Here is a 27,853-nt window from a genome sequence, read left to right on the forward strand (position 1 = left end):
TACATTTGTATGCATAATTATAAATAATCGTTGTCTTTGTGAATAAAACGTCTATATCTGAATTAGAACAGTCTATAGGCGACACACTTTTTTCTTGCATGTAGGCCTATTTTAAAAGTACAATATGTAACCAAAGTATTGTACTATTTGTGAAGATTGGTATTCAGAATAGGGAAACATGCTAAATACTTTAATCTCCGACAACATGACACAGCCAGTATGGTCACTATAATCATCTGCTCCGACCTGTGTGTTCTGATTCACTTACCCCGGGTGGCCAGATATTAAACATATTGGCACACATACAGACTACAGCAAGCTAAATGGATAAACTGAGATTAAGCCGGATTCAACCTGCCCTAAATAGCCTTATCATATTTCTAAGAAGCTCCATGAGCAGAGCCGGCCTAAACAGTACTGGTACATCGTGGAGCTGCATTAGAAAGATAGAGACAGCTTTGAGCCAGGTAGGATTTCAAGACAGATGCAACTTGAGCTGGTTTATAATTTGTAGACAATAAATACATATAAAACCTATACATTGGCTTATCGTAAGTGTATTGCTCGTCGTCCCTTTTCATTGTCAAAATAGAAAAATTGCACTTGTTTCAAAACATGATGTTGAGCTAGGCTCGTCTTGCGCTCGTTTTCGTCAAGGGCCCTCAACCTGGCAACCCACATGAGCTCAGACCCCAGTAACCATTTTAAAACGCTTGTCCTCATGTTATACTGCTCCTTTAATTACTCTTTTTCTTTCACTCATGTTGTCTCTATGCATGCATATATATAGAATTTCCTCAAAAGCCTATTTTTCTAAGAGACTTATGGACCACCTTTCTAATTCAATGGCCCTGAAACCAGTCCTATTAGTCAAGATAAACCAGTAGACATGTGGTCAGAGACCGGCCAAAGGGGGCGCTACAGTCGCTGATTGAACACCACCACGGTAATATGAATATATGAACCACAGTTTGACTTATTGTCATGACGTTGGTGTCAGATGACGCAGCTTTTTGTGGCATATCTACAAATATGCAGTAAGACACAAGTGCTTTCATCAATCACACCTTTTCAACTTTTTCCTAAAGCGAGTCTTCAAATTCCATCAAACTTGCTCTTAAGACTCTTTGGACTGCTATTAGTCTCAATAAATTTCAAATAAAGAATTCCAAATGCCACAGCTTGAAACACATTGGCCACGCCCACTGCATGCAAACAAGCAGGCCAATGTACATGTCACCTACATTTTTGGAATCAGCATGAAATATTATGTTATAAACTTCTTTGGTCAGAAGAAGGATACATCTTATGACTACCAAAGGCCAATGAGTGCACCACAGGACAGGCAAAAGACAGGACATTGGAAGGATCAACATGTCATTAATTGGGAAAAGAGGGAGGGGCAGAGAAACGTTGGACCGCCCCATGGTATCAATTATCCACCATTCGCATCCCATTTCTCTGGTGACACAAAAAGCACCAACACAACACTTTCAAGCGTTCACTGCTATAATGACAATTTTATAATGTCTAAATGTATTCAGTCCCGTTGCTTGGAGAGAATTCTTCCTTCTTGTATCTCAGCTGCATCTCTCCGTTTGTATATTGATGGTTCTCTTAAGCCAGTTACTCTGATGGGCAGTTGGGCTCTGCTGGGTGATTCCCTGTGGACCCCAGCCGGCACAGGTTGGGCTTCCTCTGCTAACACTTCTTGGGATTCAGGGCCTTGGGCCTCTAATAATAGTCAGATCTCCTAACCATTATGCCTGCTTTACTTAACCTTTGGTGAAAACGTCACCGCGTCAAGGAGAGATGAAAACGTGCTTCCTTTGAATAGGAAAAGACAGCACTGTTTTCTTTTGTTGTAGTCCCATGTACCCCGGAAGTAGGCTTGCCGCCTACTTCCGGGGCATGGAGCCTCGCATGGTTCCAAAACATCCATTTACGGCAGGGGTTCTCAAAGTTTTGACAGCTGAGGGCCAATTTAGGAACCCAAAATTTGACTGAGCGGCTGCCAAAGGAAAAAAAAATTGGCGGGAAACGCCGTCAGCATCCCAGTGGTGAAAAAGAACATTGCACCGTGGACCTCTGGGAGTGGGGTTAAGTGAGGTCTAAATCACAAAACCGAGGTTCATCCTTTCAAAGTAATGTACAGTTGGATTAAAAATAGCAAATGTAACAGGATTTAATTGAAAGCTAGAGAGAGTCGACTTTTCTCTTGATATTTATTTATTTTTGTTTAAATTAATATTGATATAATAATAATAATTCAAAAGAAATTACATCTGTATGTCATTGCGGGCCCCCAGGAATGTTTCTGCGGGCCGCACTTTGAGAACCAATGATTTACTGCGTAGGAGATCATTCATTTCCATTGCTGGCCGTTGAGTAATTTCTGACGTAAGTGCATTAAATAGCTACCTCTTTTGAATTGTCAACTGTCTATATTTTATCAGAGGCCCTTTATGATGCATATACTGATATTTATTTGTAAATGCACAGCGTAATTATGTATATTTTTTTCTTTGTAGAAGACAGATTGCCTGCTAGTTTGTTAGCTCGACTTCGCCATCTGTGAAGGTATCAATCAATTTACCGGGGGTAAATTGATTAAATTGCTACCTCTTTTGAATTGTCAACTCTCTATATTATATCAGAGGGCCTTTATGATGCATATACTGATCTTTATTTGAATGTGCACAGTGTAATTACATATATTTTTTATCTTGGTAGACGACCGATTTTCAGTCATTGCCTGCTCGATTTCACCAGCTGTGAAGGTATCACTGCACCAGAAGTTAAGTAGTGAATCTCTGACAACTTTTATTTAGTTAGTAATTGATGTAGGATTACTAGGATCAATAAGGTTGATTAACGACGGGTTTAATCTGCTGAACCTGACGGTGTGAGCTACGGTGTTAGAGTAGCCTACTAGGCGGCTAGGCCTATATCATTTGTAGGGGGGTTTACAGCATCGAGGGTGTCGACAGTGCCATCTGTTGGTGTCTACTGGGGAACTGGCATCACAGGCGGTGGTGAATGGATTATAAAAACATGGAAATCCTTTTTTGTCTCGCAATATTTGAACAGCATTTGTTCAGATTGAACCCTCCCTCCAGGTGGACAATAACCTTTCACACACGTATTGTTCTCGGTGGGTGCTATGCAGATCGACCGGTTCAACCACCAGAGCCTATAAATGAAGCGCTGCGCCCTCTGAGGTAGGAGAAGAGATCCATCGGCCGTCATGTCCGTCAGTAACATTTCTATTCATTTCGCAATCGGGCTCATACTACCATCTATCCCTGAACCACATCATCTATTCCTCTGTTATGTGTTTAATGGGTTGCGTTTGCAGGAGGAAGAGTTCCAGAGAGCCGTGGAGGAGTCGAAGGTCCTGAAGGTGAGGCCGAGCACCGAGGACCTGGGGGTCCTGTACGGGCTCTACAAGCAGACCACCGAGGGGGATGTAATCACAGGTGAGAGACCCCCCATATACTGATTATCTGGTGTTTAAAGTTAGGCCTTGAGATCGTTTCCTTGCCTCCAATATCACATGAGAAAGACAATTGTGATCATAATTTCTGGGCACTTTGGGTAAAGCGAGATCGGTTTATACCCAGTTGTGTCCGTTTCTTTAAATGAATAAAAGTGAATGAAACCCTAAGCATACATCATGTTATAACTCTGTTCTGTACTGAATGTGTGCGTGGGTTCTTCTTTTGATGTAAAGTCGAACAAAGGTTTCATCCAATAACCAGTTAGGGAGGTTGATGACGTGTGTTTGTGGGCGTGGCTTGAACACGTTGGTTAACATGTACCCCAGTACTTACATATATAGTTTTATATATCGTTTTATATTTATAGTTTTATAGATATATAATTGTATATCTATTTCTATCTATCTATCTATCTATCTATCTATCTATCTATCTATCTATCTATCTATCTATCTATCTATCTATCTGTCTGTCTGTCTGTCTGTCTGTCTGTCTGTCTGTCTGTCTGTCTGTCTGTCTGTCTGTCTGTCTGTCTGTCTGTCTGTCTGTCTGTCTGTCTGTCTGTCTGTCTGTCTGTCTGTCTGTCTGTCTGTCTGTCTGTCTGTCTGTCTGTCTGTCTGTCTGTCTGTCTGTCTGTCTGTCTGACCGACCGACCGACCGTGGCACTGGATTTCCAGTGCCACGGTCGGTCGGTCGGTCGGTCGGTCGGTCGGTCGGTTTTTTTGTTGTTTGACTTGGACTATTCTTAACGAATCCGAATAGAACTGGTCGATTGCATTAGGCACGATCGATGATGAATATTTAAAATAGCTGATGAATATTTATAATTTATACAAACTGTTTAATATTACAAACTGTACATTTTGTGACATCTGGGGTTGCTTGCAGAGCGACCTGGGATGCTAGACTTTGTTGGGAAGAAGAAATGGGACGCGTGGAAATCCAGAAAAGGTCATTACTTTAACAAATACAACTTTCCAACTCCAGAGTGTATTCGCATATATTTTTCCCTCATGGTATTCTTATTTTATCCCAAATCCTGTGCTTGTGAGAGTAGAATAGATTAACGCTCTATTTAAATAAATTTGGTTCGACTTTTGAATATTAAAGGCACAAAATTGAAAGCTTAATTAATGGGAATTTTCTCTCCCAACTGACTGAATTCACTGTGTCTAACCAACAGGTCTTTCCAAAGAAGAAGCAATGAAAGGCTATATTAAGGCTGTTGAAGATTTTAAAGTCAAGTACGGCATCTAGGTGCTGTTCCTTACTAATCTTTACACTACATGTAATGTGATGTCTTAACCCATCCATATGTAATTTATTTTAATTATTTTGTTGGTTGTAAAAAAAAAATACACTTCAAGCATTTGTACTACCTCTGCAGATGGGTTTCTAAAAAGCACAAGGTTTTCATATAAAAAACATGTATTTTAGGCTACATCTTTCTGATTTGGAGAGTAGACCTTTTTGGCACAATAACAAACAGTTAGCTCTATTTCATCTGCACCAATTTAAATGCTTTCCATCACACCAGCATGTATTGAGATATCAGATGAAGAAGGACAGATGATTGTAGTAGAGCATTATCAGTGGACCCACTGGAGCTAGTTAACAGACTTTATACTGGAATAGATCGATACATAGAGATAAATGCTTTTGGGAAGACTTCAGCTGAAAGATGTGGTTAAGGGTGGTTGAGTATAGGCCTTCTCACTGAATTATAAGGTAAGGTTTTATTGTATCAAGGTACTGAACAAGGGAAAGCAATGCATCATTGGTTAAACTCCCAGAAATAGTCATGATCCAGTTCCTTAAATTGGCACTATGTGACTTGTAATGTAACTGTTGCAGCTATTTACTCCATTAAATCATATCGGAACTGTAAAGTTTCTCAATAATAAATCGTGCCCATCTACAAGTCAGATTTCTTTTCTACAAATCTTTTTATTCTGGACTTCTTTGAATTTCCCCCCCTTCCCTCCCATTGGCATAGGGCAGGAAGGTCTAAATAGGTCAATTGTAGTGTTTCATGGAAAAAATCAGATTATAATCAAACTGATCTGTATAAACAACCCAGTCGCCAAGAAAAAACGTTGACGGTGTACGTTTCCATGAACACTGGATACGTAGCATTTCAACGTAAAATAGCGTGTTATACCTACAGTATCCACGCGTGCCGCTTTGGAGGCGGGTTTCGGGGTTTGGGTTTCACGGGTTTCACGGCAAATTGTGAACACGATTGTTGAGGGGGGGGGGAGGTAGACTGTTGTTGACCGGGGAGGGGGGGGGGGGTCTCGTTTTGGGTACCGCAACGGAGGAGTCCCGAGAATGGGGCCGGAACGGGTACGGCAAATTCCGGGTCACGCCCACTTTTGGCGGTGGAAACGCGACCCGACCCGCACCTTTGCGATCCGATCCGTTCCACACCCTGCAGTGGAAACGCGCCATTATACGATAGACGGAGCATCGAATGCTACCGCCTACTGGCGCTGACGAGACGCGGGCCGCCATCTTGGAGTGGTCATCCGCTCCACTCAGTGTAATCCGTTTGGCTGGAGCAATGAACTGTCATCGCATTTAATTAATCATACCTCACTGAATACCACAGATTTTCATGCGGTTTTTTGTCATACGTGTAGCTCTGATAAAGGCCACATGGTTTGGCATGTTTTATTATTCAATACCAATTATACCAATAGTACGGTAATGTTAAATCTTACTTGTGAAAAGTAATCCCCCGATTCCTATTGTGGATGGTCCGCCGATTTGAGCAGGAATACGCTGAACAACAGCCCGGCATCCTGTTTCTGCTGCTGTTGCTGCTCCCGGTTGACCACTCCAAGATGGCGGCCTTATTTCTCGCGTCCCAGCAGCCAATGCTCCGTCTATGCTATAAGATGTCTATGGTTGAAACATGCGAGCGAGTCGATAAAATCTTCCTAATAACTATAAAACTAAAGATCAGACACAATCACTGTCTGAAGATTATGCAAGTAAAAAGTATACTTCTCGCTAGAAATGTTATTAGAAACACGTTTAAGGGTGAATCAGTCCTAAAATATTGCATTTCCCCTTCAGATAATAAAGATTAATAAAGATCATACACATTCACTGGCTGAAGATTATGTAAGGAAAATTTACATTTCTCGCTAGAAATGTCATTAGAAACGCGATTAATGGTAGCCTGGTTCTACCAGACTCTCGTACTTCACTTCATTTCATTTCATTTGTACAGAGAGTCTGGACCTAATCAATTGACAAACGTTAACTCACTTGAAGGCGGGTGTCTGTTGAAGTTTAAAATGATTGGATCTGCCCAGTGCCACTCTGGATCTGCCATAACCAATCGCTAACGTTTGGTTGTGACGTATGTCATGCGCCGGGAATCACGCGCAGGTTGTACACAAACCAAACACCTTGCGCGTCTGCACGAAAATGTCCGTCAACGACAGCTGCAGGTTTTGTTCGTTGAATTTAATTTATCAGGGAAAAATTGCACATTGTAAATCAACTACCGACCTACAACAACAACTTAAACTGGCGTACGACTTTATCGTCATTGTTCTCAGACACGCCCTCTGTTCGCTGATTGGGGGCCGCTGTGGCGGTGTCATGCCAAATTTGTACCGGCTGCCAAATTTGTACCGGGCGCGTCATCCATACGTAATCCACTCCAAATCTGCCTGGCAACAGATGATCGCTCGCGTCGAATGACGTGAACATTCGCGAACCTTCTATCTAGCGATCCGTTATCTGTATTGTGCTATTTCGTCCTTGACCTGCTTTAAACACTCAGTTTACTTGCTAAATTTGATTAAACAATTAAATACAATACAAATATAAAGTAAAAACAAGTGTTATCTGTTATGATATCAACATCAGTTATTAGACCGTCACACGGAGCATGCGCAGTTGGATTGGCGCGCTGCATGTTGATGTCTGTTCCAAGATACATCGTGTGTTTATTAAGGAACCCAACAAAACATTACATTATCTAGCGATCCGTTAACTGTATTATGTTATTTAGTCTTTGGCAACATGAGCGCGAATGTTTTTTGAAACCTGCCCGGCAACGGACGACGCGATCATCTGCTGCCATGCAGGTTTGGAATGGATTACGTATGGATGACGCGCCCGGTACAAATTTGGCAGCCGGTACAAATTTGGCATGACAGCTGTCATGAAAACCAGAAAACCAAATTACATACAGCAGGTCCAGACCTAGTACTGAAGGGAAATTCAAATTGAGGGGAAGTACTTAGGCGGGCGGAGCCAGGCTAGTTTAATGGTGTATCTGTCCTAAAATATTGCATTTCCCATTCAGATAATAAAGATTAATATAGGCTACGTAACAATTTCAGCAAATGCTAGGAGAACGTATGGCCCCCTGTTGGTGCTATTCCCCCATTCATTTCGAATGGAGAAGAAAACATTTTCGGGGTCAGGCTTTGCTCCAAGGCAGAGGGGAATGTAAAATGAAAAAATATATATATTGTGGCGACCACGGCTGTGGACGCCGTGTTCCGGAGCCGCGGGGGATTCTGGGAATTGGGGTTGTCAGTTGACAAAAGGGGCTTTTGTTAACTTGTTTTGTTGTTAGGATTAAGTGGGTTTAATGGGTTCGGGATGTTATGTGGTTGTGTGTTGTGTTACGTATTTTAAGAATCTAAGCTTCCCTCACTTGTCCACTAGGAAGTAGGACCAAACATATAAGCTGTGTTACCCTCACATAGCCACAAGGGGAGCATGACGTTATTGAAGGCTGCTCCCTCTTCACCTTTAATTAAGTGAAGAAGCCGAAGCCATAACGTCACCCCGGCCACGCCCACTAGGCCACGCCCACTGCATAGGCCACACCCACTTGACGTCCTGTACGGAGGACATCGAGTGAACGCCCGAGAGATTTTCAGCGACGTCCCGTAGTAGCCAGAGTTATTATCTCTCACTCGTTTTAGATACAATTCCCTCCGTATAGCTTCAGTTACCATACCGAAACATGCCGACGACTTTATAATAAATGAAGTGAGTTAAAGCAACCCGGGATTGGACAACTTTCTTCGAGAATATGCAATAGATGGTGACCACCGACGTTTGGAAGAAAGTCCCTAGATTCCCGGCGGGCGCGACGCTAAAACAACTTCAACAGGCCACACACGTCTGAGGTAAGTATAAATCATTGTTTTAAAGATTAAATCTGAAATAGGATTGGTTATAAGCAGGGTGCGATTTGTGAAAAAAACAGAGGGGGGGATAATTTTGAGAGACATTTTATTCAGGAAAAATAACCACACAACTGTGTGAAAACTTATGAAAACAGTTGATCTTGTGACCTTGTGTATCTAAACCTTACACTTAGGCTCCATAACGTAGGCGGTAGGCCTATTTTGAACGTGAACTTAACCACTGCATTTGCAGAAATATTTTCTCATAGCTAATATTGTTTTTAAATGTGCCAAATATATATATTTTTTTTTTTCCGATATCAGTTCAACAGAAAATATGAAATACCACAATGTGCTATCAAGACGTTTTTTTTTATTTTTATGGGTTAATCGGGTAGACTATAGGTCAGACTACGAAAACAGTCCGCTCTGATGACGCACTTCAGCCTCTTTTTTTTGCTTTCCTGTTGGCGGATCGATAGCAGCGTGGTGACCCTGCTTCAACCACATCTCTGCAAATCTGCGGGCCGGGAAGGAGGCAACATCTGGTGCATTTACAGAGATGAAAAGCAGATTGTGCAGTGTGGACACATTCATTCTGTTTCTGCCATCTGTAAGAATGCGGTTCATGGCGCTGAAAACTCTTTCACACTCGGCTGTGGACACTAGGAGCATGGAGACAGCGGTGAGAACTTTGCGCATGCTCTCTCCTGTGACACCGTGACATTTAAACTCATGGAACTCCTTCAGGAGTATGGGACTGGTTGCGGCCTCTACAGCAAGAGTTTTGTGTATGGCGAGAAGTTTTTCATCGCCGTAGAGGATGCGCTCGTCTTCATCAGATGGCCAGTTTGATGGATTTAGAGCGGCGGCGGCAGAGATTATCCCGTTGTCATCCAGCCTGCGCTCACGCGCGACGCCTCTGACTCGCTCCCGGTAGATCAAAATCACAGCACAATCAAAATGAAGACGGACCCTGTGTATTTTGGTTGTTAATTATTACGATGTAATGGTGAAAATACTTTGGGTGGGGGGGATAATTTTTATCCCCACCGAGGATAAAAATAATTCAGCAGAGGGTAGGACGTGTAAACCAGAGGGGGGGGATAATCCCCACCATCCCCACCGGCAAATCGCACCCTGGTTATAAGAACACTTAGGTGTAAGTTTGTTTTAGCCACCAAAGATGCTGCTTGCTGCTGCAGAGGCCTAGCATAACAACACGTGTAGATCAACGGTTGCAAGGAACTCTGAAAACCCAACCTCCCCCCTTCATAACACTTGAATTGTTTTGAGTACTCGTCGTTAACGATCATTCTTGGTAGGCTACTGGTTGAGAGGTGAAGCCCTCCACTATCGGTCTCTGTATAGACCGGGCCAAAATAGTATATTAACAAGAGTTATCTTTAACTTCTCCGCTGAGGCCGGCACGGTCTGCGTCCACCATAGCGGACGTTCGGAGTGTATACTATCTTATCTGCCGATCCGCTAAATGCCACCCAAGACTGCATGCTTCATTTTACATTCAAGTCTATTGGTATTTTGTTATTAACGATGAATTATTAAGGTAAAAGACCTCCTGACCCCCTAGACACGTGAAGTCCCAACACCCCCCCCCCCCACCCTCTCTCTCTCTCTCCCTCTTCTACCCCCCCCTCTCCCCATCCCTTTGTTTACCTGGGCACTCCTGGCTGTTTGATAAGGCAATGGTAGCCTGCACAAAGGGACCCCCGGTGTGTTACGTCTGTCTGTCTCTGTCTGTCTCTGTGTCTGTCTGTACCTCAGGTAATACGTGGGAGAAGTATTACCTGTGTTTTTTGTGTTATATGATGAATGTCTCGAAGTTAGGCCGAGACCATCATAAGGTAAATAGTGAAAGCGCCGAAGTTAAGGCGGGCCACTATAAGGTTTATTTATTACCGGCCACAAACTTCCAAACTCTTTACGGTGGGGGGAGGAAAGGTCAGGTATTTAACGTTAATCTAGCATATTCATGTTTGATGTGGTATGCAGAAAGTGGCGCAATAGGATATTGTGCAGAGAATAAGGCGTATTCACGTTTGATGTGGTATGCGATGTACATAGGAGTGAATCAAAGTGTGGACAACATCAAATGCGAGCAATAGGTAGAATAAATGAAGATTAGGTCATCCAATATACATAGTTAGTGTAGGACAATCAGGTAGTATTATGAAGGTAACTGTTATTATGAGATACGGTTAACACAGAAGTGATATTGAACATGCAAATTTTAACATTGTTATTTCCCTTTTACATCTTTTTGGTTATAGCAACTTGGTTGCACTACGGTGTGGTTAGCTTTGGTTGTCATTCAATGCGCATGGCTGAAGCAATGCGCAAGGAGGGATGTAGTGTGAAATTAAATCAAAGTAGATACTGTAAAACAATTAAAATTAGAATTAATGGAAATATGTTTTTGAACAACTAACTGCTGTACATGAGTTTGTACTTCTGCAATAGAAACAAAAGTTCCAGAACCAGATGCAGACACACCCGGAGCCTACAAACTACCACCGCCGAGCAAGGACTAACAGTCACATAGATCACACAGATCAAATAACAGCAGGATTTGAATCGGTTCTGTTTTGGTTGTCCACCATTAGAAACAAATTTTAAAGCAACCATATCAGACTATGTTTGTTCTGAATCGCTGCATACAGTTGATCTTTGAGACGGTTGTTTTACAGGCCACCTGTTACTGACATGACGACGACGGAGAACCTGTTTGGAGGCTCCCATGATGTAGGAGTAACCTCTCTGAGTTGAGCCCTTGACAAGGAGGGACGAGTCTTGGGTTCATGAATTACAGGCCCGACGGCGACAGAAGAAACAATGGCTACGATAATAACAACGCCCAAAACCACCCACATGCAACAGCGAACCAATGCACGAAGATCACCTGAACCACCCGAATCCATGCTAGGCTATCAATAATCTTGAATTTTTTAAAATTGTATTATGACTACCAATTTTTACTTTACTTTTGCACATGATGAAAATTGTATGACCTTGTAGCACATGACCAAAACTATTAGCTCAGGATTTCTATTGATAGTTTTGTTTGTGTGCTGTTTGGCCATGTGATTGTATGATAACAAGATTCATGTTCATTGTTGTATTGTTAAATAATGACCTGTATTTCTAATGAGACCCACAATGTGAATACCGTTTCAGTGTTATGGGGACGCGTAGTGGTTTTTCTCTCTTCAAGAGTTGTTTCCACTCCGGTTGATGGTGTTGATGATTGATCCTAATTTGACTATGTTTTCGGTGTGGTAAATGGTGTTTATGGTTTAAAATATTATTGTATGGTCATCTAAGATGACCAAGGAGGGATTATTACGTATTTTAAGAATCTAAGCTTCCCTCACTTGTCCACTAGGAAGTAGGACCAAACATATAAGCTGCGTTACCCTCACATAGCCACAAGGGGAGCATGACGTTATTGAAGGCTGCTCCCCCTTCACCTTTAATTAAGTGAAGAAGCCGAAGCCATAACGTCACCCCGGCCACGCCCACTAGGCCACGCCCACTGCATAGGCCACACCCACTTGACGTCCTGTACGGAGGACGTCGAGTGAACGCCCGAGAGATTTTCAGCGACACCCGCGAGGGGACATGGGCCTTTGCCCATGTCCCGTAGTAGCCAGAGTTATTATCTCTCACTCGTGTTAGATACAATTCCCTCCGTATAGCTTCAGTTACCATACCGAAACATGCCGACAACTTTATAATAAATGAAGTGAGTTAAAGCAACCCGGGATTGGACAACTTTCTTCGAGAATATGCAATAGTTGTTCTATTAACATGTTCATTGTTCGTGTGTTCATTGTTGTCGACACCGTCACCGAGATTGACGTGACAATCGTTTCGTGCAGGTGTTCCGTGTTGAAGTATCGTTCAATAAAAACCAACTCTCGTTGTCGAGCGTGTCCCCCCCTCAACAAACGTGCCCCCCCCCCCCCTCGACAAACGTGTCCCCCCCCCCCTGCAAATGTGTGTGTCCCCCCCCCCCCTCAACTAACGTGTCCCCGTCCCCCCGTCCCGTCCCCCCTCAACAAACTTTGTTCTTGTTTTACAAGTTAGATATACACACACACACACACACACCTGTTTACACATTTGTTGTTCTTGTTCCACACATTACTAACATTGTTTATCAAATTGCCTAGTAACGGGGACGCTGGCGAGTCTAACGCCGCTCTGTATGGCTTGTTTTTATTCAGTATTTCCAATATTTCTCACGATTGCATTGAACATTTTGTCGTTTTTTTTTGGTCTTTAGTAGTTTAGCTAAGTTTACTAGTTATATATAGTCACTTTTCGCTATTGTTAGTGCGCCAGTTTTCTTTATTTTTACGTGTTTTATACGTGAGGTCGTAAAGTTGGTGGGCGCTGTTGCCTTTTGAACGCTGTTGCTGCTGCTGCTCACCGGAACGTCATTCTGAACATTATTTTTTCGCGATTTTCTTTTTCTTTCTAGTCTTTTAACTTTTTATCAGTTTTCTTTTGCTTACTTTCAACACCTTCTGTCTGAAACCCTTCTGGACCTCGGGTCGGACTACAAAGTTAAGTTAAGTAACTGCGTCAGTTTTCTTGATTTATTCATTTATTTCTGAACGTTAAACGTCTGCGTGTTTTGTTTTGTGTTTTGTGCGTGGAGTCGTGCAGCTATTGGTGGATGACACCTGCTGGCCGGCTAGACTGCTGTTAACCCCCGGCGCCGTCCAACTGGCTTCCCCGTCTCCAGCGTAGCTATAACCGGCTTGCTCCACTCCTCTGCCTCCGCTGTGCTGGCTCTGTGGCTTCACCATAATCGCCTGGATCTACCGCTGGCTTCTTCCGACTTCACAACCTGTGGATTTTAACCTGTTCCTCTGGATTGCGCTATGTTTGACTCTCACGTAACGAGTGCATCTCTGCCGCTCCGTTACTCGGTAACGGAGATGTTACGTCTACGGATCTTCTCAAGGACCCAACCACCTCAGCTTGCATCCCACCAGGACATTCTCAAACGACCAAAATACATCCACCGAGGCTCTGGACGGAATTTTCAGTACACTCACACCAGCAACAAAAACATCCGCTCCTTCTGGTCCACTGGGCCCCGCCCCCCTCCTCGCACAGCCCGTACGGTCAGTCCCGTCAATCACAGTGTACTGTCCCCTCTGCTCAAAGCAACCTGCTACACTCCACTCACCTGTCTGAAACTCTGTCTGCTGAACACCAGATCCCTCAGTAATAAGGCCCTTTTGATAAATGACTTTATTGTTGACCAGAGCCTAGATATTCTCTGCCTCACTGAGACCTGGCAACAACCAAATGACTTCTCCCATCTAAATGAAGCTGTCCCACCAGGTTTTTCGTTTATTAGTAAACCCCGGGTTAATGGGAGGGGGGGTGGCCTTGCTCTCCTCCATCGTGATAACATCAAAGTCACCACTGTCACAGTCCCCCTTCATTCCTCCTTTGAATGTCTAGCTGTAAAACTCTCAGGCCCCAAACCCACTATCATTGTCACCATTTACAGACCACCAAAACCCTCCGCCGTTTTCCTCAATGAATTCTCATCACTACTTACATCTGTATGTGCAATGTCCCCCACTGTTATCCTCCTTGGTGATTTCAACATCCACATTGACAACCCATCCTGTACTTTTGCTAATGACTTCACATCACTTCTGGACTGTCTTGGCATCACACAACATGTCAACCTCCCAACCCATAACAAAGGTCACATTCTGGATTTAATCTGCTGCACTGACATCACTCCCACTAACCTTGATGTCATTGATTTCCCCATCTCCGACCACAAAGCTGTACTTTTTGACATTCATACCCAACTACACAAAACCAAGGAACAACGGACCATCTCCTTCAGAAACATCAAACTTATCAACACCACAGACCTCTCCACCCTGATCAGCTCCTACCCCAACCCTCCCCCAGCTTCCTCCCTGACTGACCTGGTGACTCACTACAATAACTGCCTCTCCTCCTCCCTCACCACCCTGGCCCCCCTGAAAACCCGCTCAGTCTCATTCACCCACACTGCTCCCTGGTTCACTCCTCATCTGCGCCAGCTCAAAGCCACTGGTCGTCGACTGGAGCGACTCTACAGTAAGACTCAACTCACTGTACACCGCCAAATGTATTCGGACCACCTCCATGACTACAAGAATGCCCTCACCACTGCCAAAACCTCATACTACTCCAACCTCATCAACACTGGTACAGGCAACAGCAGAGTCCTCTTCTCAACAGTCAGCCACTTACTTCAGCCTCCTAAATCTCTCCCTCCAGACATTTCCACCACCCAATGCACTGCGTTCCTTGACTTCTTCAGCTCTAAAATCAACACCATTCACCAACAACTGGCCTCATCTCGCACCCCCTCTGATGACCCACCCTGGATGATCACCTCTGGCCAACCTCTCATCAGCTCCCTCTCTGACTTCACCCTAGTAACAGAACAGACCGTTTCAGAACTCATCCGCAAAGCCAAAACCACCACCTGTCAGCTCGATCCTCTTCCCACTTCCCTTGTCAAAGCATGTCTTCCGTCCATCTCCCCCATGATCACCAACATAATTAACTCCTCCCTCACTACTGGTACTGTACCCCCCACTCTCAAGCTGGCTGCCATCACTCCCATCCTAAAAAAACCTGGTGCTGACCCAACTGACCTTAACCATTACCGGCCCATCTCCAATCTCCCTTTCATCTCCAAAACACTTGAAAGGGTGGTTGCCGCACAACTACAGTCCCACCTCGACACTAACAATCTCCACGAACCGTTCCAATCTGGCTTCCGTCCAAAACACAGCACTGAAACAGCCCTAGTCAAAATCACCAACGACCTCCTCCTTGCAGCCGACTCTGGATTACTCACCATTCTCATCCTCCTCGATCTCAGCGCAGCATTCGACACCATCTCCCACCCTCTGCTCCTGGACCGCCTAGCTGGTATTGGGATCACTGGTGCTGCACTCTCCTGGTTTACATCCTACCTCACCGGCCGTCAACAATTTGTTCAACTAAGCAACCACAAGTCTGGGTGTTCAGGTGTCTCACTGGGCGTCCCCCAGGGGTCAGTCTTGGGTCCACTCCTCTTCACCACTTACCTCCTCCCGCTGGGCACACTCCTCCGTCACCATGGGGTCCATTTTCATTGCTATGCTGACGACACACAGGTCTACATCTCCACCAAACCCACCGCTGCCATCCCCCCCACCTCCCTCATCACGTGCCTGGAAGAGATCCGGAGCTGGTTGAGCAGGAACTTCCTGAAACTCAATGGAAACAAGACCGAGGCCCTGCTCATCGGATCCAAATCCACCCTCACTAAATCACAACACACCCCAGCTCCACTCATAATTATCGATGGATTCCCAGTACCCTTCTCCTCCAAAGTCAAGAGCCTCGGCGTCATCCTGGACAACACCCTCTCATTCGCACCCCATATTCACAACATCACCCGGACTGCATTCTTCCACCTCCGCAACATCGCCAGACTCCGCCCATCACTGACCCAATCCAGCGCTGAAATCCTAGTTCACTCATTTGTCACATCACGCATAGACTACTGCAACGCCCTCCTCACCGGACTCCCCACCAAACTTATCAACAGACTGCAGATCATTCAGAACTCAGCCGCCCGGATCATCACCCGCACCAAATCATCTGACCACATTACCCCTGTCCTCATTCAACTTCACTGGCTCCCAGTACACTACCGCATCCAATACAAAACCCTACTCCTCACCTACAAAGCTCTCCACAACCTAGCCCCCAGTTATCTCTGCGACCTCCTCCAAGAATACACTCCCTCCCGCTCCCTCCGCTCAACCTCTGCTGGACTACTATGTATCCCCACATCACGACTCACTTCAATGGGTGCCCGGTCATTCAGCTGTTCAGCACCCAGGCTCTGGAACTCCCTCCCCCCACACATAAAACAGTCAGACACCATTTCAACCTTCAAGTCACAACTCAAAACTCACTTGTTCAAACTCGCACACAACGTCTAACTGATCACTGTTTTGATTGTTTTTTTTTTTTATTTATTTCTTATTGCTTATGTTTATTTATTTATTTATTTATTTATTTTTTCCACAATGTCTTGCTTTTTAAAAAATGTATGATGACTATATGCTCTGTAAGGTGACCTTGGGTGTCTTGAAAGGCGCCTCTAAATTAAATGTATTATTATTATTATTATTATTGATACCTCCCGGCTCTACTTTGCTGTTCTTGGTCAGTCTTACTGTATGTTTGCTTCGGTGTTCTTAGTCCTTGTTCCCAGTTGTTTTTAGTTCCACAAACCTCAGCCGGATATATGTGGAGAGGATTTTTTTCTAAACAATCAGCATCTCAAACACTCGGTCCAGCTTTACATGGTGCATCCTCCTTTGCAGCGAACAGATGTTAGGCAGAGGGTTTTATTACCAGTGGTCCATTTTACTTTTGTTGCTTTTTTAATTTTCTCCTTTCCTCACCGTATTCCTCTCTTGTTAACACACTTATATATACAATAATCATCCCTGTTCCTTCACTTTATTCTTGTTTTTCAAGTTGGATACACACACACACACACACACACACACACACACACACACACACACACACACACACACACACACACACACACACACACACACACACACACACACACACACTATTGTTGTCTAACCCATTGTTTAATAAAAAAAATACTATACATCCAACATTGAGTTGTTATACTTTATTATACCACGGTCTGCGGGAATACTCGATTCTGATTGGATGCAGGGTGTGCAATAACTCCTGATATACGGACACCTGGACAAATAGTTCTGTCAAATTGTCTGTTTACCGTTCTCAATTAATGCGCTAGCTGGCGTATCGTCTCTAAAATAGTAGCAACCATAGCAACGGGAAACAAAACAAAGCTCAGCGGACTATAATACCTCCCGCTACCTCCCATTCTAAAGTCGTAGCTATGGTCCGTCCTAATTACTGGAGGAGTGAACAACGTTTCCGTTGCATGAGAACCCAACGGGCGTGTAATTGTGGTTCCGGGTATTAGTCGGACCCTCAGGCGTAACCAGGGAAACAAATGTATGTTTTGTGGAAAACTTTATATTCAGATTGTAAAACGCATGACAATATAAATGAATGGTCTTAATTTGGTCACCAATGGTAAGTGACCGTGGTATAAGCGGGATAATGCCCTTCGAGGTGTCCATTATCAGGAATTAATGGACCCTGATAATGGACACCTCTTCGGGCATTATCCCTTACATATATGTGATACTTTTAATGTCTTAGTCTAAAAAGTATCATTGTTGTGTGGTCAGCTCCTGCCTCATCAGAAGAAGTTGCCTGGAAACTAAATTCTAAATGGACTGTTCTCTGCTTTCTCAATCGCTCTCTGACCACGGGTAAGTGAATCGGAATTACAAGCAAAATCAAGAAATTCCAATACTCCAGTTGCGCAAAAATTAACATCTTGAATCTTCTTTGATCTCAGAACAGATGTAGTAAGGTTAAGCCACTAAAGTCAGTAGCCTAGTGCTACACATGCTTACAGGAACGTGAAGCTTTCCCTCAAACTTAAAAACGTATCCAAGTAGCTTGCAGCTGTCGCCCTACCACTCCAAATGTAAAACTGACATTTACAAATATGCAACAATAGTCAGAAAAGTATTTTTTTTTTATTTATATTTACCATTCAACATTGCAATCGCTGCTGTCTGTCCCATTGAAGAACACGGCAGCGCGGCGTGTTTTGGAACTATACCGGCTTACCTGAACCACGTGACCACCCTGCCGGTTGGTCTACTTTTGGAGGACGTTACTTCAGGCGTTGACGCCAGATTGGGCGTTTTTTCCCGCTCTATTGGGCCTCTTTTAAACACCAGCTCGCTCTTCTCTTAAAGACACACACACGCACGCAAGCACACACACACGCACACGCACGCACGCACACACGCACACACACACACACACACACATACACACACACACACACACACACACACACACACACACACACACACACACACACACACACACACACACACACACACACACACACACACACACACACTCACACTCACACGTACCAGCGGTGCAGGGCAATTCATTTGATCTTTCTGATTCTTCAGTTCAATTAATTTTACATTTCTGCATTTTTAGCAAAGTTTATGCGCTTTTCATTCAGCTGTCACTTTATTTATTTCCAATCATTTAAATTTTCTTAAATGGTGTGCATGTTTACATTGTTTACTCCATTTAGACTTTTGAACTTTTGTTCAAATCCCTTCACTTGATATAAGAGGTTGAAATATTTTCAACCTCACTTTGTACATTTTCTCCAGGAAATGCATTTTCTAGTTTATTATTATTGCATATTTCTGTGATATTATTTTTATTTCAACCAACGCCCTATTATCGATGATGTGGTAAATGGGAATCTTTCAAATACATAGTAATGTAATTTAACCAAAAACGAGTACGACGGATAAATAAACACATCTATAGTTGGAGGAACATTATTATACATATTAATGTCTTGCGTGACTTTTATTATTGCTTTGTAGACCAATTTATTTATTGATATGCAGACATATTCTTTATTGATATATAGACCTGTTCATCGATTTATATGAAGACCTATTTATTGATTGATATGTAGACCTATTTATTTATTGCTATTTAGACCTGTTTATTTATTGTTATTTAAACCTGTATATTTATTGATATTGGAACCTATTTATTTACTAACATGAATACCTATTTATTTCTAAGTAGACCTATTTATTAACTTTTACGTGTATCTATTTATTTATTGATATGTCTATTTATCCGCCCTAAACGGATGCCTCGTGAGCATTTAACACGTGACGTAGCACCAAACCTGTGCTGCTTTTAATTAACTCCGGCCGTATTGTTCCGTTGATATGTTTCCGCCCCTCAAAGACAGAGTGTGGTTGGTTTACTAAGGTTCCGCCCTCATCTCGTACCGGACGCAGCTCGCCATGTACCGCTCTCTGCGAAGCGTTCAGCGGTTCAGCTGCAGCACCGTGTCCCTGCATAGACCCCTCACCAGGATAAGGACCAGGTCTGTCGTTGGAGCGGCCGTCACCCCCTGCAGAATGGTAGGTTTTAATACTTTATATATTCAGTTAGCCCCAATGACCTTAATAGCAATAGCTTAGCCGTATGGAACGAGTTACTGGTCACACTATAACTATATAACCCGCTGTGTGCGTGTGTGTGTGTGTGTGGTCAGACGCGTTTCTGAGTGACTCCTATTCCCCTAGTGGTTTCGTCGCCATATGTACCCAAATGAGCTATTGTAGTCGGATGATATCACTGCTGGGGTCTGTCATCAGTTAGCATCTCCCTGCCTAGACCAGAGGTCAAAGTCAGGTTTATGAAAACCTCTGCTTCAGCTGAGCTACACCGAGCTTACTGTTAGTTCCGTTCTGGTTCGGTCCATCCGTGGTTCGGATTGTTTGATACATGCCGTCAAGAACCTGGAGACACACCACTTTATCAATATGCATGGTTGGCGGCCAGGCAGGGCAAGGGTGGGTTTGGGAAGTGTCAACGCCCTTTAGACCTCAAGCCCCCTTTAGACCTCAAAAACACTTTAGACCTCAAGCCCCCTTTAGACCTCAAGCCCCCCTTTAGACCTCAAGCCCCCCTTTAGACCTCTAGCTCCCCTTTAGACCTCTAGCTCCCCTTTAGACCTCAAGCCCCGACCTCAAGCCCCCCTTTAGACCTCAAGCCCCCTTTAGACCTCAAGCCCCCTTTAGACCTCAAGCCCCCTTTAGACCTCAAACACACTTTAGACCTCAAGCTCCCTTTAGACCTCAAACACACTTAAGACCTCAAGCCCCCTTTAGACCTCAAGCCCCCTTTAGACCTCAAACACACTTTAGACCTCAAGCCCCCTTTAGACCTCAAACACACTTTAGACCTCAAACACACTTTAGACCTCAAGCCCCCTTTAGACCTCAAACACACTTTAGACCTCAAACACACTTTAGACCTCAATCATACTTTAGACCTCAAACACACTTTAGACCTCAAGCGCCCTTTAGACCTCAAACACACTTTAGACCTCAAACACACTTTTGACCTCAAATAACTATATAATGTTGCGCATGTGATGCATGCACATTGTACAGCTCATGACCAATGCACTTTTTGCTGTCTACTTCTTCCCGCCCTTTATGTGTTGGTACGTACAGGCCAGTTCAGAGTATAGGATTGAGGCGGACACCTTTGGGGAGCTGAAAGTCCCGGTGGATAAGTACTATGGCGCCCAGACGGTCCGATCCACCATGAACTTCAAGATAGGGGGTCCATCTGAGAGGATGCCCGTAAGTTTGGAGACTAATGATAGTTACTCTACACTGTTTTGATAATATATCCACAATATCTGTATGTTTCAACCCTGATCGTTTCAATAATTAAGATACAGACCAAATGTTGTGTAGACAAACATGAACCCACTGCCTACACAAATATAAGTGGAAATATTTTATTTCCTTACGTGTCTTCTTTCTTTATTGTTTTATTTACTTTTCCAAAGACAATGTCCACAGGAAAAACGACTTGTTGGGGGAAGGGACAGCTTTAATATTGGGGCTTCAAAATATGTTTTTCCCCCATGATTTATTGTTTGTGCACTACCTGCTGTACCTCTCAGATCCAGGTCATCCAGGCCTTTGGGGTCCTGAAGAGAGCCGCAGCAGAGGTGAACAAGGACTACGGCCTGGACCCCAAGATTGCTGATGCCATCATCCTGGCTGCAGATGAGGTAGAGCAGCTTCATAGACCAATCACAGACATAAATAAATAAGGAAGTCAAACCGCCATGGGCACGAACGTGCACAACCTGGTATATTTATCTGGAGGAATATAGTGAGCACCCCCCCCTGAGCTCTGTCTGCGGTCCCCAGGTAGCATCAGGTAAACTGGACGAGCATTTCCCCCTGGTGGTGTGGCAGACGGGCTCGGGCACTCAGAGCAACATGAACGTCAACGAGGTGATCAGCAACAGAGCCATTGAGATCCTCGGAGGGAAGCTGGGAAGCAAAGACCCCGTCCACCCCAATGACCACGTGAACAAGAGCCAGGTAACACTCTTCAAACACACACTGAGCTCTCACCCCCTGCAGCGACAGTTGACTGTATGAATCACGAGGCCCTCGTGTATCATTCCTATTTGTTGTACTGCATGAGATCAGCTAGTTGTAGTTCCACTGTTGTTGTCTCTGGACCTTTTGTATTTGTGAACTGTACTTCTTAGTGTTTAACTTGGAGGTCCTCCTGGCCATAGATGTAGGAGACCAATATGGGATCTTTGCACATATGAACGCCCCTAAGCTTCTACGTAATAGATATCCTAATAAAGATCAAGATGTCAATGTAGCTATGATTATAGATTATAAAAATGTTGTAACTATTGCTTTGTCTTCTTGTTCTTTGCTACAACTTGGATCATAGTTTCATGACGATGCCTGCCTGGTCATATGTTATACTTTGTAGCAGTTAATTTTACGTGAAGAAGAAGAGCGCCTCATGTTTTCTTGACTATTTCCCCGGTTCCTACACACGGTAAACCCATCGGTTGTGTGCCTGTTCCAGAGCTCCAACGACACCTTCCCGACGGCCATGCACATCGCTGCGGCCACCGAGGTCCACACGGTGCTGCTGCCGGGCCTGCAGGCGCTCCACGACGCACTGGCCGCCAAGGCCGACGAGTTCAAAGACATCATCAAGATCGGACGCACGCACACGCAGGACGCCGTGCCCCTCTCCCTCGGACAGGTAGCGGCCCCCCGGGAGCCCAGCGGCCCCCCGAGAGCCCAGCGGCCCCTTTGGCTTCTCCAGGATACTGTTGTGGTTTGAGCAGGCAGCCCAGCATCTCCATGACAAGCGGGCTTCCCGCTTGAAGGGGGTCTTTAGCTGCTGGCGCGCTTGTCTTGACACGACCACACACACACACACACACACACCTTTCACTCATGAACCCCCGAGGATCTCTGGAGATAAGTAGATATCAGAGACGTGTTCACACATCCTGGAGCTGCTCCGTCTACTTCAGGCGAGGGGCGGGGCCTGGGTGGAGAGTTTAACTGTTTGGCAAGCAAATATAGTTTCAACTAAAATCATGGTGAAAGTCTTCTATCTCAACCTTTTTAGTAGCCTTTTGTAGGAGCGAATGAAAAAATGACCAGGAACTTGAGAGACAACGTGTGTGTGTGTGTGTGTGTGTGTGTGTGTGTGTGTGTGTGTGTGTGTGTGTGTGTGTGTGTGTGTGTGTGTGTGTGTGTGTGTGTGTGTGTGTGTGTGTGTGTGTGTGTGTGTGTGTGTGTGCAGGAGTTCAGCGGCTACGTGCAGCAGGTGAAGTACAGCATGGCCCGGATCAGGGCGGCCATGCCCCGGGTGTACGAGCTGGCGGCGGGCGGCACAGCAGTCGGCACGGGGCTCAACACACGCATCGGCTTCGCCGAGAAGGTGGCCGACACTGTGGCCTCCCTCACAGGCAAGCCACGCCCCCAGGGGGCAGGACCCTCTGGTCTAGTGTCTGTAGAAATGTTCCCCGTCCAGACCCTTCCTATGTCCTGGTAATGAGAGGGTAGCGGTACTAGTCTGACCCTAGTCCCCCCTGGGTGACAGAGTGAGTCCCCCCAGGGTGACAGCAGGTGTGTGACAGAGTGAGTCCCTCCTGGGTGACAGCAGGTGTGTGACAGAGTGAGTCCCCCCTGGGTGACAGCCGGTGTGTGACAGAGTGAGTCCCCCCTGGGTGACAGCAGGTGTGTGTCCCGCCTCCGCAGGCTTGCCCTTCATTACGGCCCCCAACAAGTTTGAGGCGCTGGCGGCCCATGACGCGCTGGTGGAGCTGAGCGGGGCGCTGAACACGGTGGCCGTCAGCATGATGAAGATCGCCAACGACGTGCGCTTCCTGGGCTCTGGCCCGCGCTCCGGCCTGGGGGAGCTCATCCTGCCGGAGAACGAGCCGGGCAGCAGCATCATGCCAGGTCTGTTCCCTCTACTGCCCTACTGACACTGTAGGGAGCCTGAAGGCAGCAGAATCATGCCAGGTCTGTCCCTCTCCCTACTGCCCTACTGACACTGTAGGGAGCCTGAAGGGCATGGCTGTCCCTCAGCTGTTAGAGTGGATCCGTTTCGTGCGTCAGCCTCTGTTGGAAACTATTTAGATTTACTCCGGACAAATTTCTGACCAATCGGGGCATCTCTTCCCTGATGAAATATATCCACACACACAGACACGGACAGACACATACAGACAGCGACAGACGCATACACACACATTGGCACAGACACTCACTCACACAGTGGCTGTGTCGCTCTGCCTGTCCAGCTGTCGACATTTGGAGCAGTTTCAGATTACAAGTTGAGTTTTATTTTAGGGATGGCCTTTCCCTAACCCCTTGGGCCTGGTCTCTCCGTCACACACTGTGAGCAGGCAAGGTGAACCCCACCCAGTGCGAGGCCATGACCATGGTGGCAGCCCAGGTGATGGGGAACCACGTGGCCGTCACCATCGGAGGCAGCAACGGACACTTTGAGCTGAACGTCTTCAAACCCATGATGGTACAACACCTGAGTAGACCGGATCGGTGTCATGGACGCTCCACTTTCATTATACTTGGGTAACATTATTTTCTTTCTCTCGCTCGCCCTCTCTCGCTCACTCACACTCTCAGATCAAGAACGTGCTGAACTCGGCCCAGCTGCTGGGCCACGCCTCTGTCTCCTTCACCACCAATTGTGTGGTGGGCATCCAGGCCAACACGGCGCGCATCAACCAGCTGATGAACGACTCCCTCATGCTGGTGACCGCCCTTAACCCTCACATTGGTGAGTCCTCAGACCTCACAACACACACATTCTACAAGTTTATTACACGGGTCTTCTCAATGCCGCGGAACGCTCCGTTCACTTGCATGGGCCCTTCGCAACTTCCGGCGGTGAATTATATTTGATAATTCACCAACTATAATTGACCGCTGTCAAGGAAAAGAAAGGATTTTTTGCACCTAATGACGTCTTTGGTATAACTCCGCAAGTAGTCCAGTAACTTGTCAACCCCAGCGTCTTCGGTTGCTAAGCGACGTCAATGTCTTTGGCAGACTATTTCTCTGCTGATCAACACAACGAATGCTGGTAACAAGTAAATTGTAAAAAGACACACCATGTGAAGTTATTTTTTTTATTTTGGCAAGTAGCCGTGTAATAAGCGGGATAATGTATAGAACGTCGCCAGTCATTATCGTAGGGGCTTATTCCTTCAGGGCGAAGCAAGACACCTCCGCTGATCGGTGTCCTGTCCTGCATCAGTGTCCTGTTCGCCCTGTGGTTTGTTTACCATTAAAAGTGAAAGAAAATGTCGGTCGTGTGGGAGTATTCCACGGTCTCGGAGAAAGATCAGCGAAATGCAGTTTGTAAGACATGTTCCAGTGGCATTTCAAGAGGAGGAAGCATTAAACATGGAAACATCGGCCGCTGCCGTCTGTGTATGTCATCTTATTTTCCGATAGGCCGATGACAGTCAACAACGCGAACATCGGCCGTTACCGATGTTTGTCCGATACATCGGTGTATCCCTAATTATTATCAGATACATGTGGTACATTTCCCCCCTCTATAAACCATCTTAAAACCCTACTCACAAAACTCAGAACAGAGTTTTGTGAGCTTCCTGTCTTCCTGGAAGACGGGAAGCTCAGCTGCCCTGACTGCCGTGGTTCATGTATTACTGTATTCGCTCCCTCCAGGTTATGACAAAGCGGCCCAGATAGCGAAGACGGCCCACAAGAAGGGCACCACGCTGAAGGCCATGGCCGTGGAGCTGGGCTACGTCACCGAGGACCAGTTCGACCAGTGGGTGAGGCCCAGCGACATGCTCGGCCCCAAATAAACACCAGCACCGCCACCAGCACCGGCTCCCTGGAGAAACAAGAGCATCTGTAGGGGAATAGAAGTATCCAGTGGCCCTGGGAATGGGAGGTGGAGGTGGAGGGCAGAGCCAGGGAAGGAGGACACGGCCGGGGGGTTAATGTGCTTCAAGGACCTTTTGCCAATTCAACTCATCCCAACCTTTACAAAGCTCCCTTGTGATTCATGATGCTGACATTATGCTATAGCCCAAGAATAGGGCGACTTGTTCCAATATTACAGGAGGGATACCTGACGGTGTGTAAAGGGGAGATCCACACTACAGTTCAGGTCTGTCTGAGGGGTTCAGGACAGCTGGTGTCGGTTTCATTGCGCATTTTTGTGTAAAATAAACAATTGAAACAGATGTACAGTGGTTTATGTCAGAGATGCACACCCAATATCCAACATTGTGGGTCTGAAAGAAACCTCGGGGACACATTGATAGGGTTAGCCCTGGATCACTTCTGTTGTCCAGTCTTATAATCCTTCCTCATGTCTGTCGGTTTATAGGGACTTTATTTACCATTACAATAATATTCATTATTGAGTTGCCAATAAACTGTGATGGATGTAAGTAAAGTGATGTTTAAATTAGCTTGCTGTAGTAAGTGAGTAATGGGCGTTACAGACTAACAAACGTATTTTTTGATTGACCTGAGAAGGACACACACGCGTTATAATAAATGACACCCATGTCACCTCCGGCTGGCTCAGGCTCTGTATTTACGCTATTGGGTTGGTTATTTTTTAATTCCGTTATTATTCTTGATTAGATTTGTTGCTTATGAAGTACAATATACAACACTTGCACTCATCCATTGACACCTGTGCCCTGTTTCTGGTTGGATAGCCACCAGGGGGCAGCGTTTCAGCTCTTTACAATACAGCGTAACAGTGACCGCCCCCTTTTTGAACGGCTCAGGTTCCAGGAGTAAATTTGCCTTTCATTTACTCCATTGACTTTTCAGAAAATCGTTATACATAAGAATTTTAAGACTGGAACCAAGCCAATTATCCCTCAAGTTCGTCGTGACATAACACATTTGATTTGGGCCGAAATAAATAAACGGAATAAAAAAGGCAAAGGTACAAGACTGTACAATATATATTGTGAACGAGTGAAGGTACTACTTATCTCATAAATCATTTTATGGGATGAGTATTTTTACACGTGTAGAGCTCATTTCCACTACAGCTCTAACAACTCTCTAAATTTCCATTAATCTAAGGAAATCATGGTTCTTCTGTAGTAAGCGATCGAGTTCAGTGGCAGGCTGCAGCACTGACTTTCGCGGGTGCAGGTAAACGTTTCCATCGTAACAGCGAGTTCCACCAATCAGACGTGTAAAGGTGCGGCCACACCAGACGCGTATCTCGCGTACTTCGCGTATGAAATCGCCATTTTCTCCATAGGGAACCATTGGTTTAGGCGCGTATTACGCGTATTACGCGTATTTCGCGTATTAAGCAACATTTTACGCGCGTATAGCGCGTATATTTACGCGCAATACGCGCTATACGCGCTATACGCGCGTATATCGCGTATATCGCGTACATTTCAAAATAGTTCAAAAAATTGAACTTTTTACGCGAAGTACGCGAGATACGCGTCTGACGAGACACGCATTGCCCAATCAGCGTTGAGCTTGACCCGACGTCACTGGCAGAGAGTAGTGAGCTTGGACAGAAGCATACGGCCGACATCTTCCTTTTTTCTGTGTGGAAATAGTAACATAGTTACGCCATTAAATGCTTTTATGGAAACATTTCTAGCGAGAAATGTGCATTTTACTTTCATAATGTTCACTCGGTGAATGTGAAGGATGTTTGGTTTGATAGTTATGACGAAGAGGGAACGCTCCGTTCACTTGCATGGACAGAGTCTCTGGTTACTAAGCAACCTCAACGTCTTGGCGGACTATTTCTCTGCTGGGAAACACACCAGACACACCATGTGAAGTTATTTAACCCGATTATTGTTATTTATATCCGAGATTATTTAATCTAACCCGATCTAAACTCTATCACCCAAACACGGCGGCGTTGGGGTTTCCTACCTCGGACTCCAGCGCAGCCACGGCCGACAACTTTCTTTATTCTGGTGGGTGGAAATAGTAACATAGTTACGCCATTAAATGCGTTTATGGAAACATTTTTAGCGAGAAATGTGCATTTTACTTTCGTAATGTTCGCTCGGTGAAT

The 27,853-nt window shown here is 45.1% G+C and overlaps 2 protein-coding genes across 2 annotated transcripts; both read left to right on the forward strand.

The window, feature by feature from the left end:
* The first annotated feature begins 3,102 nt into the window (after window positions 1-3,102).
* On the forward strand, window positions 3,103-5,427 carry LOC115531324 (acyl-CoA-binding protein). The gene is made up of 4 exons (XM_030340512.1): window positions 3,103-3,253; window positions 3,359-3,479; window positions 4,389-4,451; window positions 4,684-5,427. Exons 1-4 carry the CDS (start codon window positions 3,248-3,250, stop codon window positions 4,755-4,757), a joined length of 264 nt encoding a protein of 87 aa, XP_030196372.1. The 5' UTR covers window positions 3,103-3,247; the 3' UTR covers window positions 4,758-5,427.
* A 14,207-nt stretch (window positions 5,428-19,634) lies between these two features.
* Window positions 19,635-26,015, forward strand: fh (fumarate hydratase). The gene is made up of 10 exons (XM_030340513.1): window positions 19,635-19,827; window positions 20,929-21,060; window positions 21,390-21,500; window positions 21,643-21,819; window positions 22,331-22,513; window positions 23,066-23,231; window positions 23,524-23,727; window positions 24,177-24,304; window positions 24,418-24,571; window positions 25,489-26,015. Exons 1-10 carry the CDS (start codon window positions 19,708-19,710, stop codon window positions 25,629-25,631), a joined length of 1,518 nt encoding a protein of 505 aa, XP_030196373.1. The 5' UTR covers window positions 19,635-19,707; the 3' UTR covers window positions 25,632-26,015.
* The last annotated feature ends 1,838 nt before the right edge of the window (window positions 26,016-27,853 follow it).

This window comes from Gadus morhua, chromosome 18, assembly GCF_902167405.1.
Source record: "Gadus morhua chromosome 18, gadMor3.0, whole genome shotgun sequence".
Classification (NCBI taxonomy): Eukaryota; Metazoa; Chordata; class Actinopteri; order Gadiformes; family Gadidae; genus Gadus; species Gadus morhua.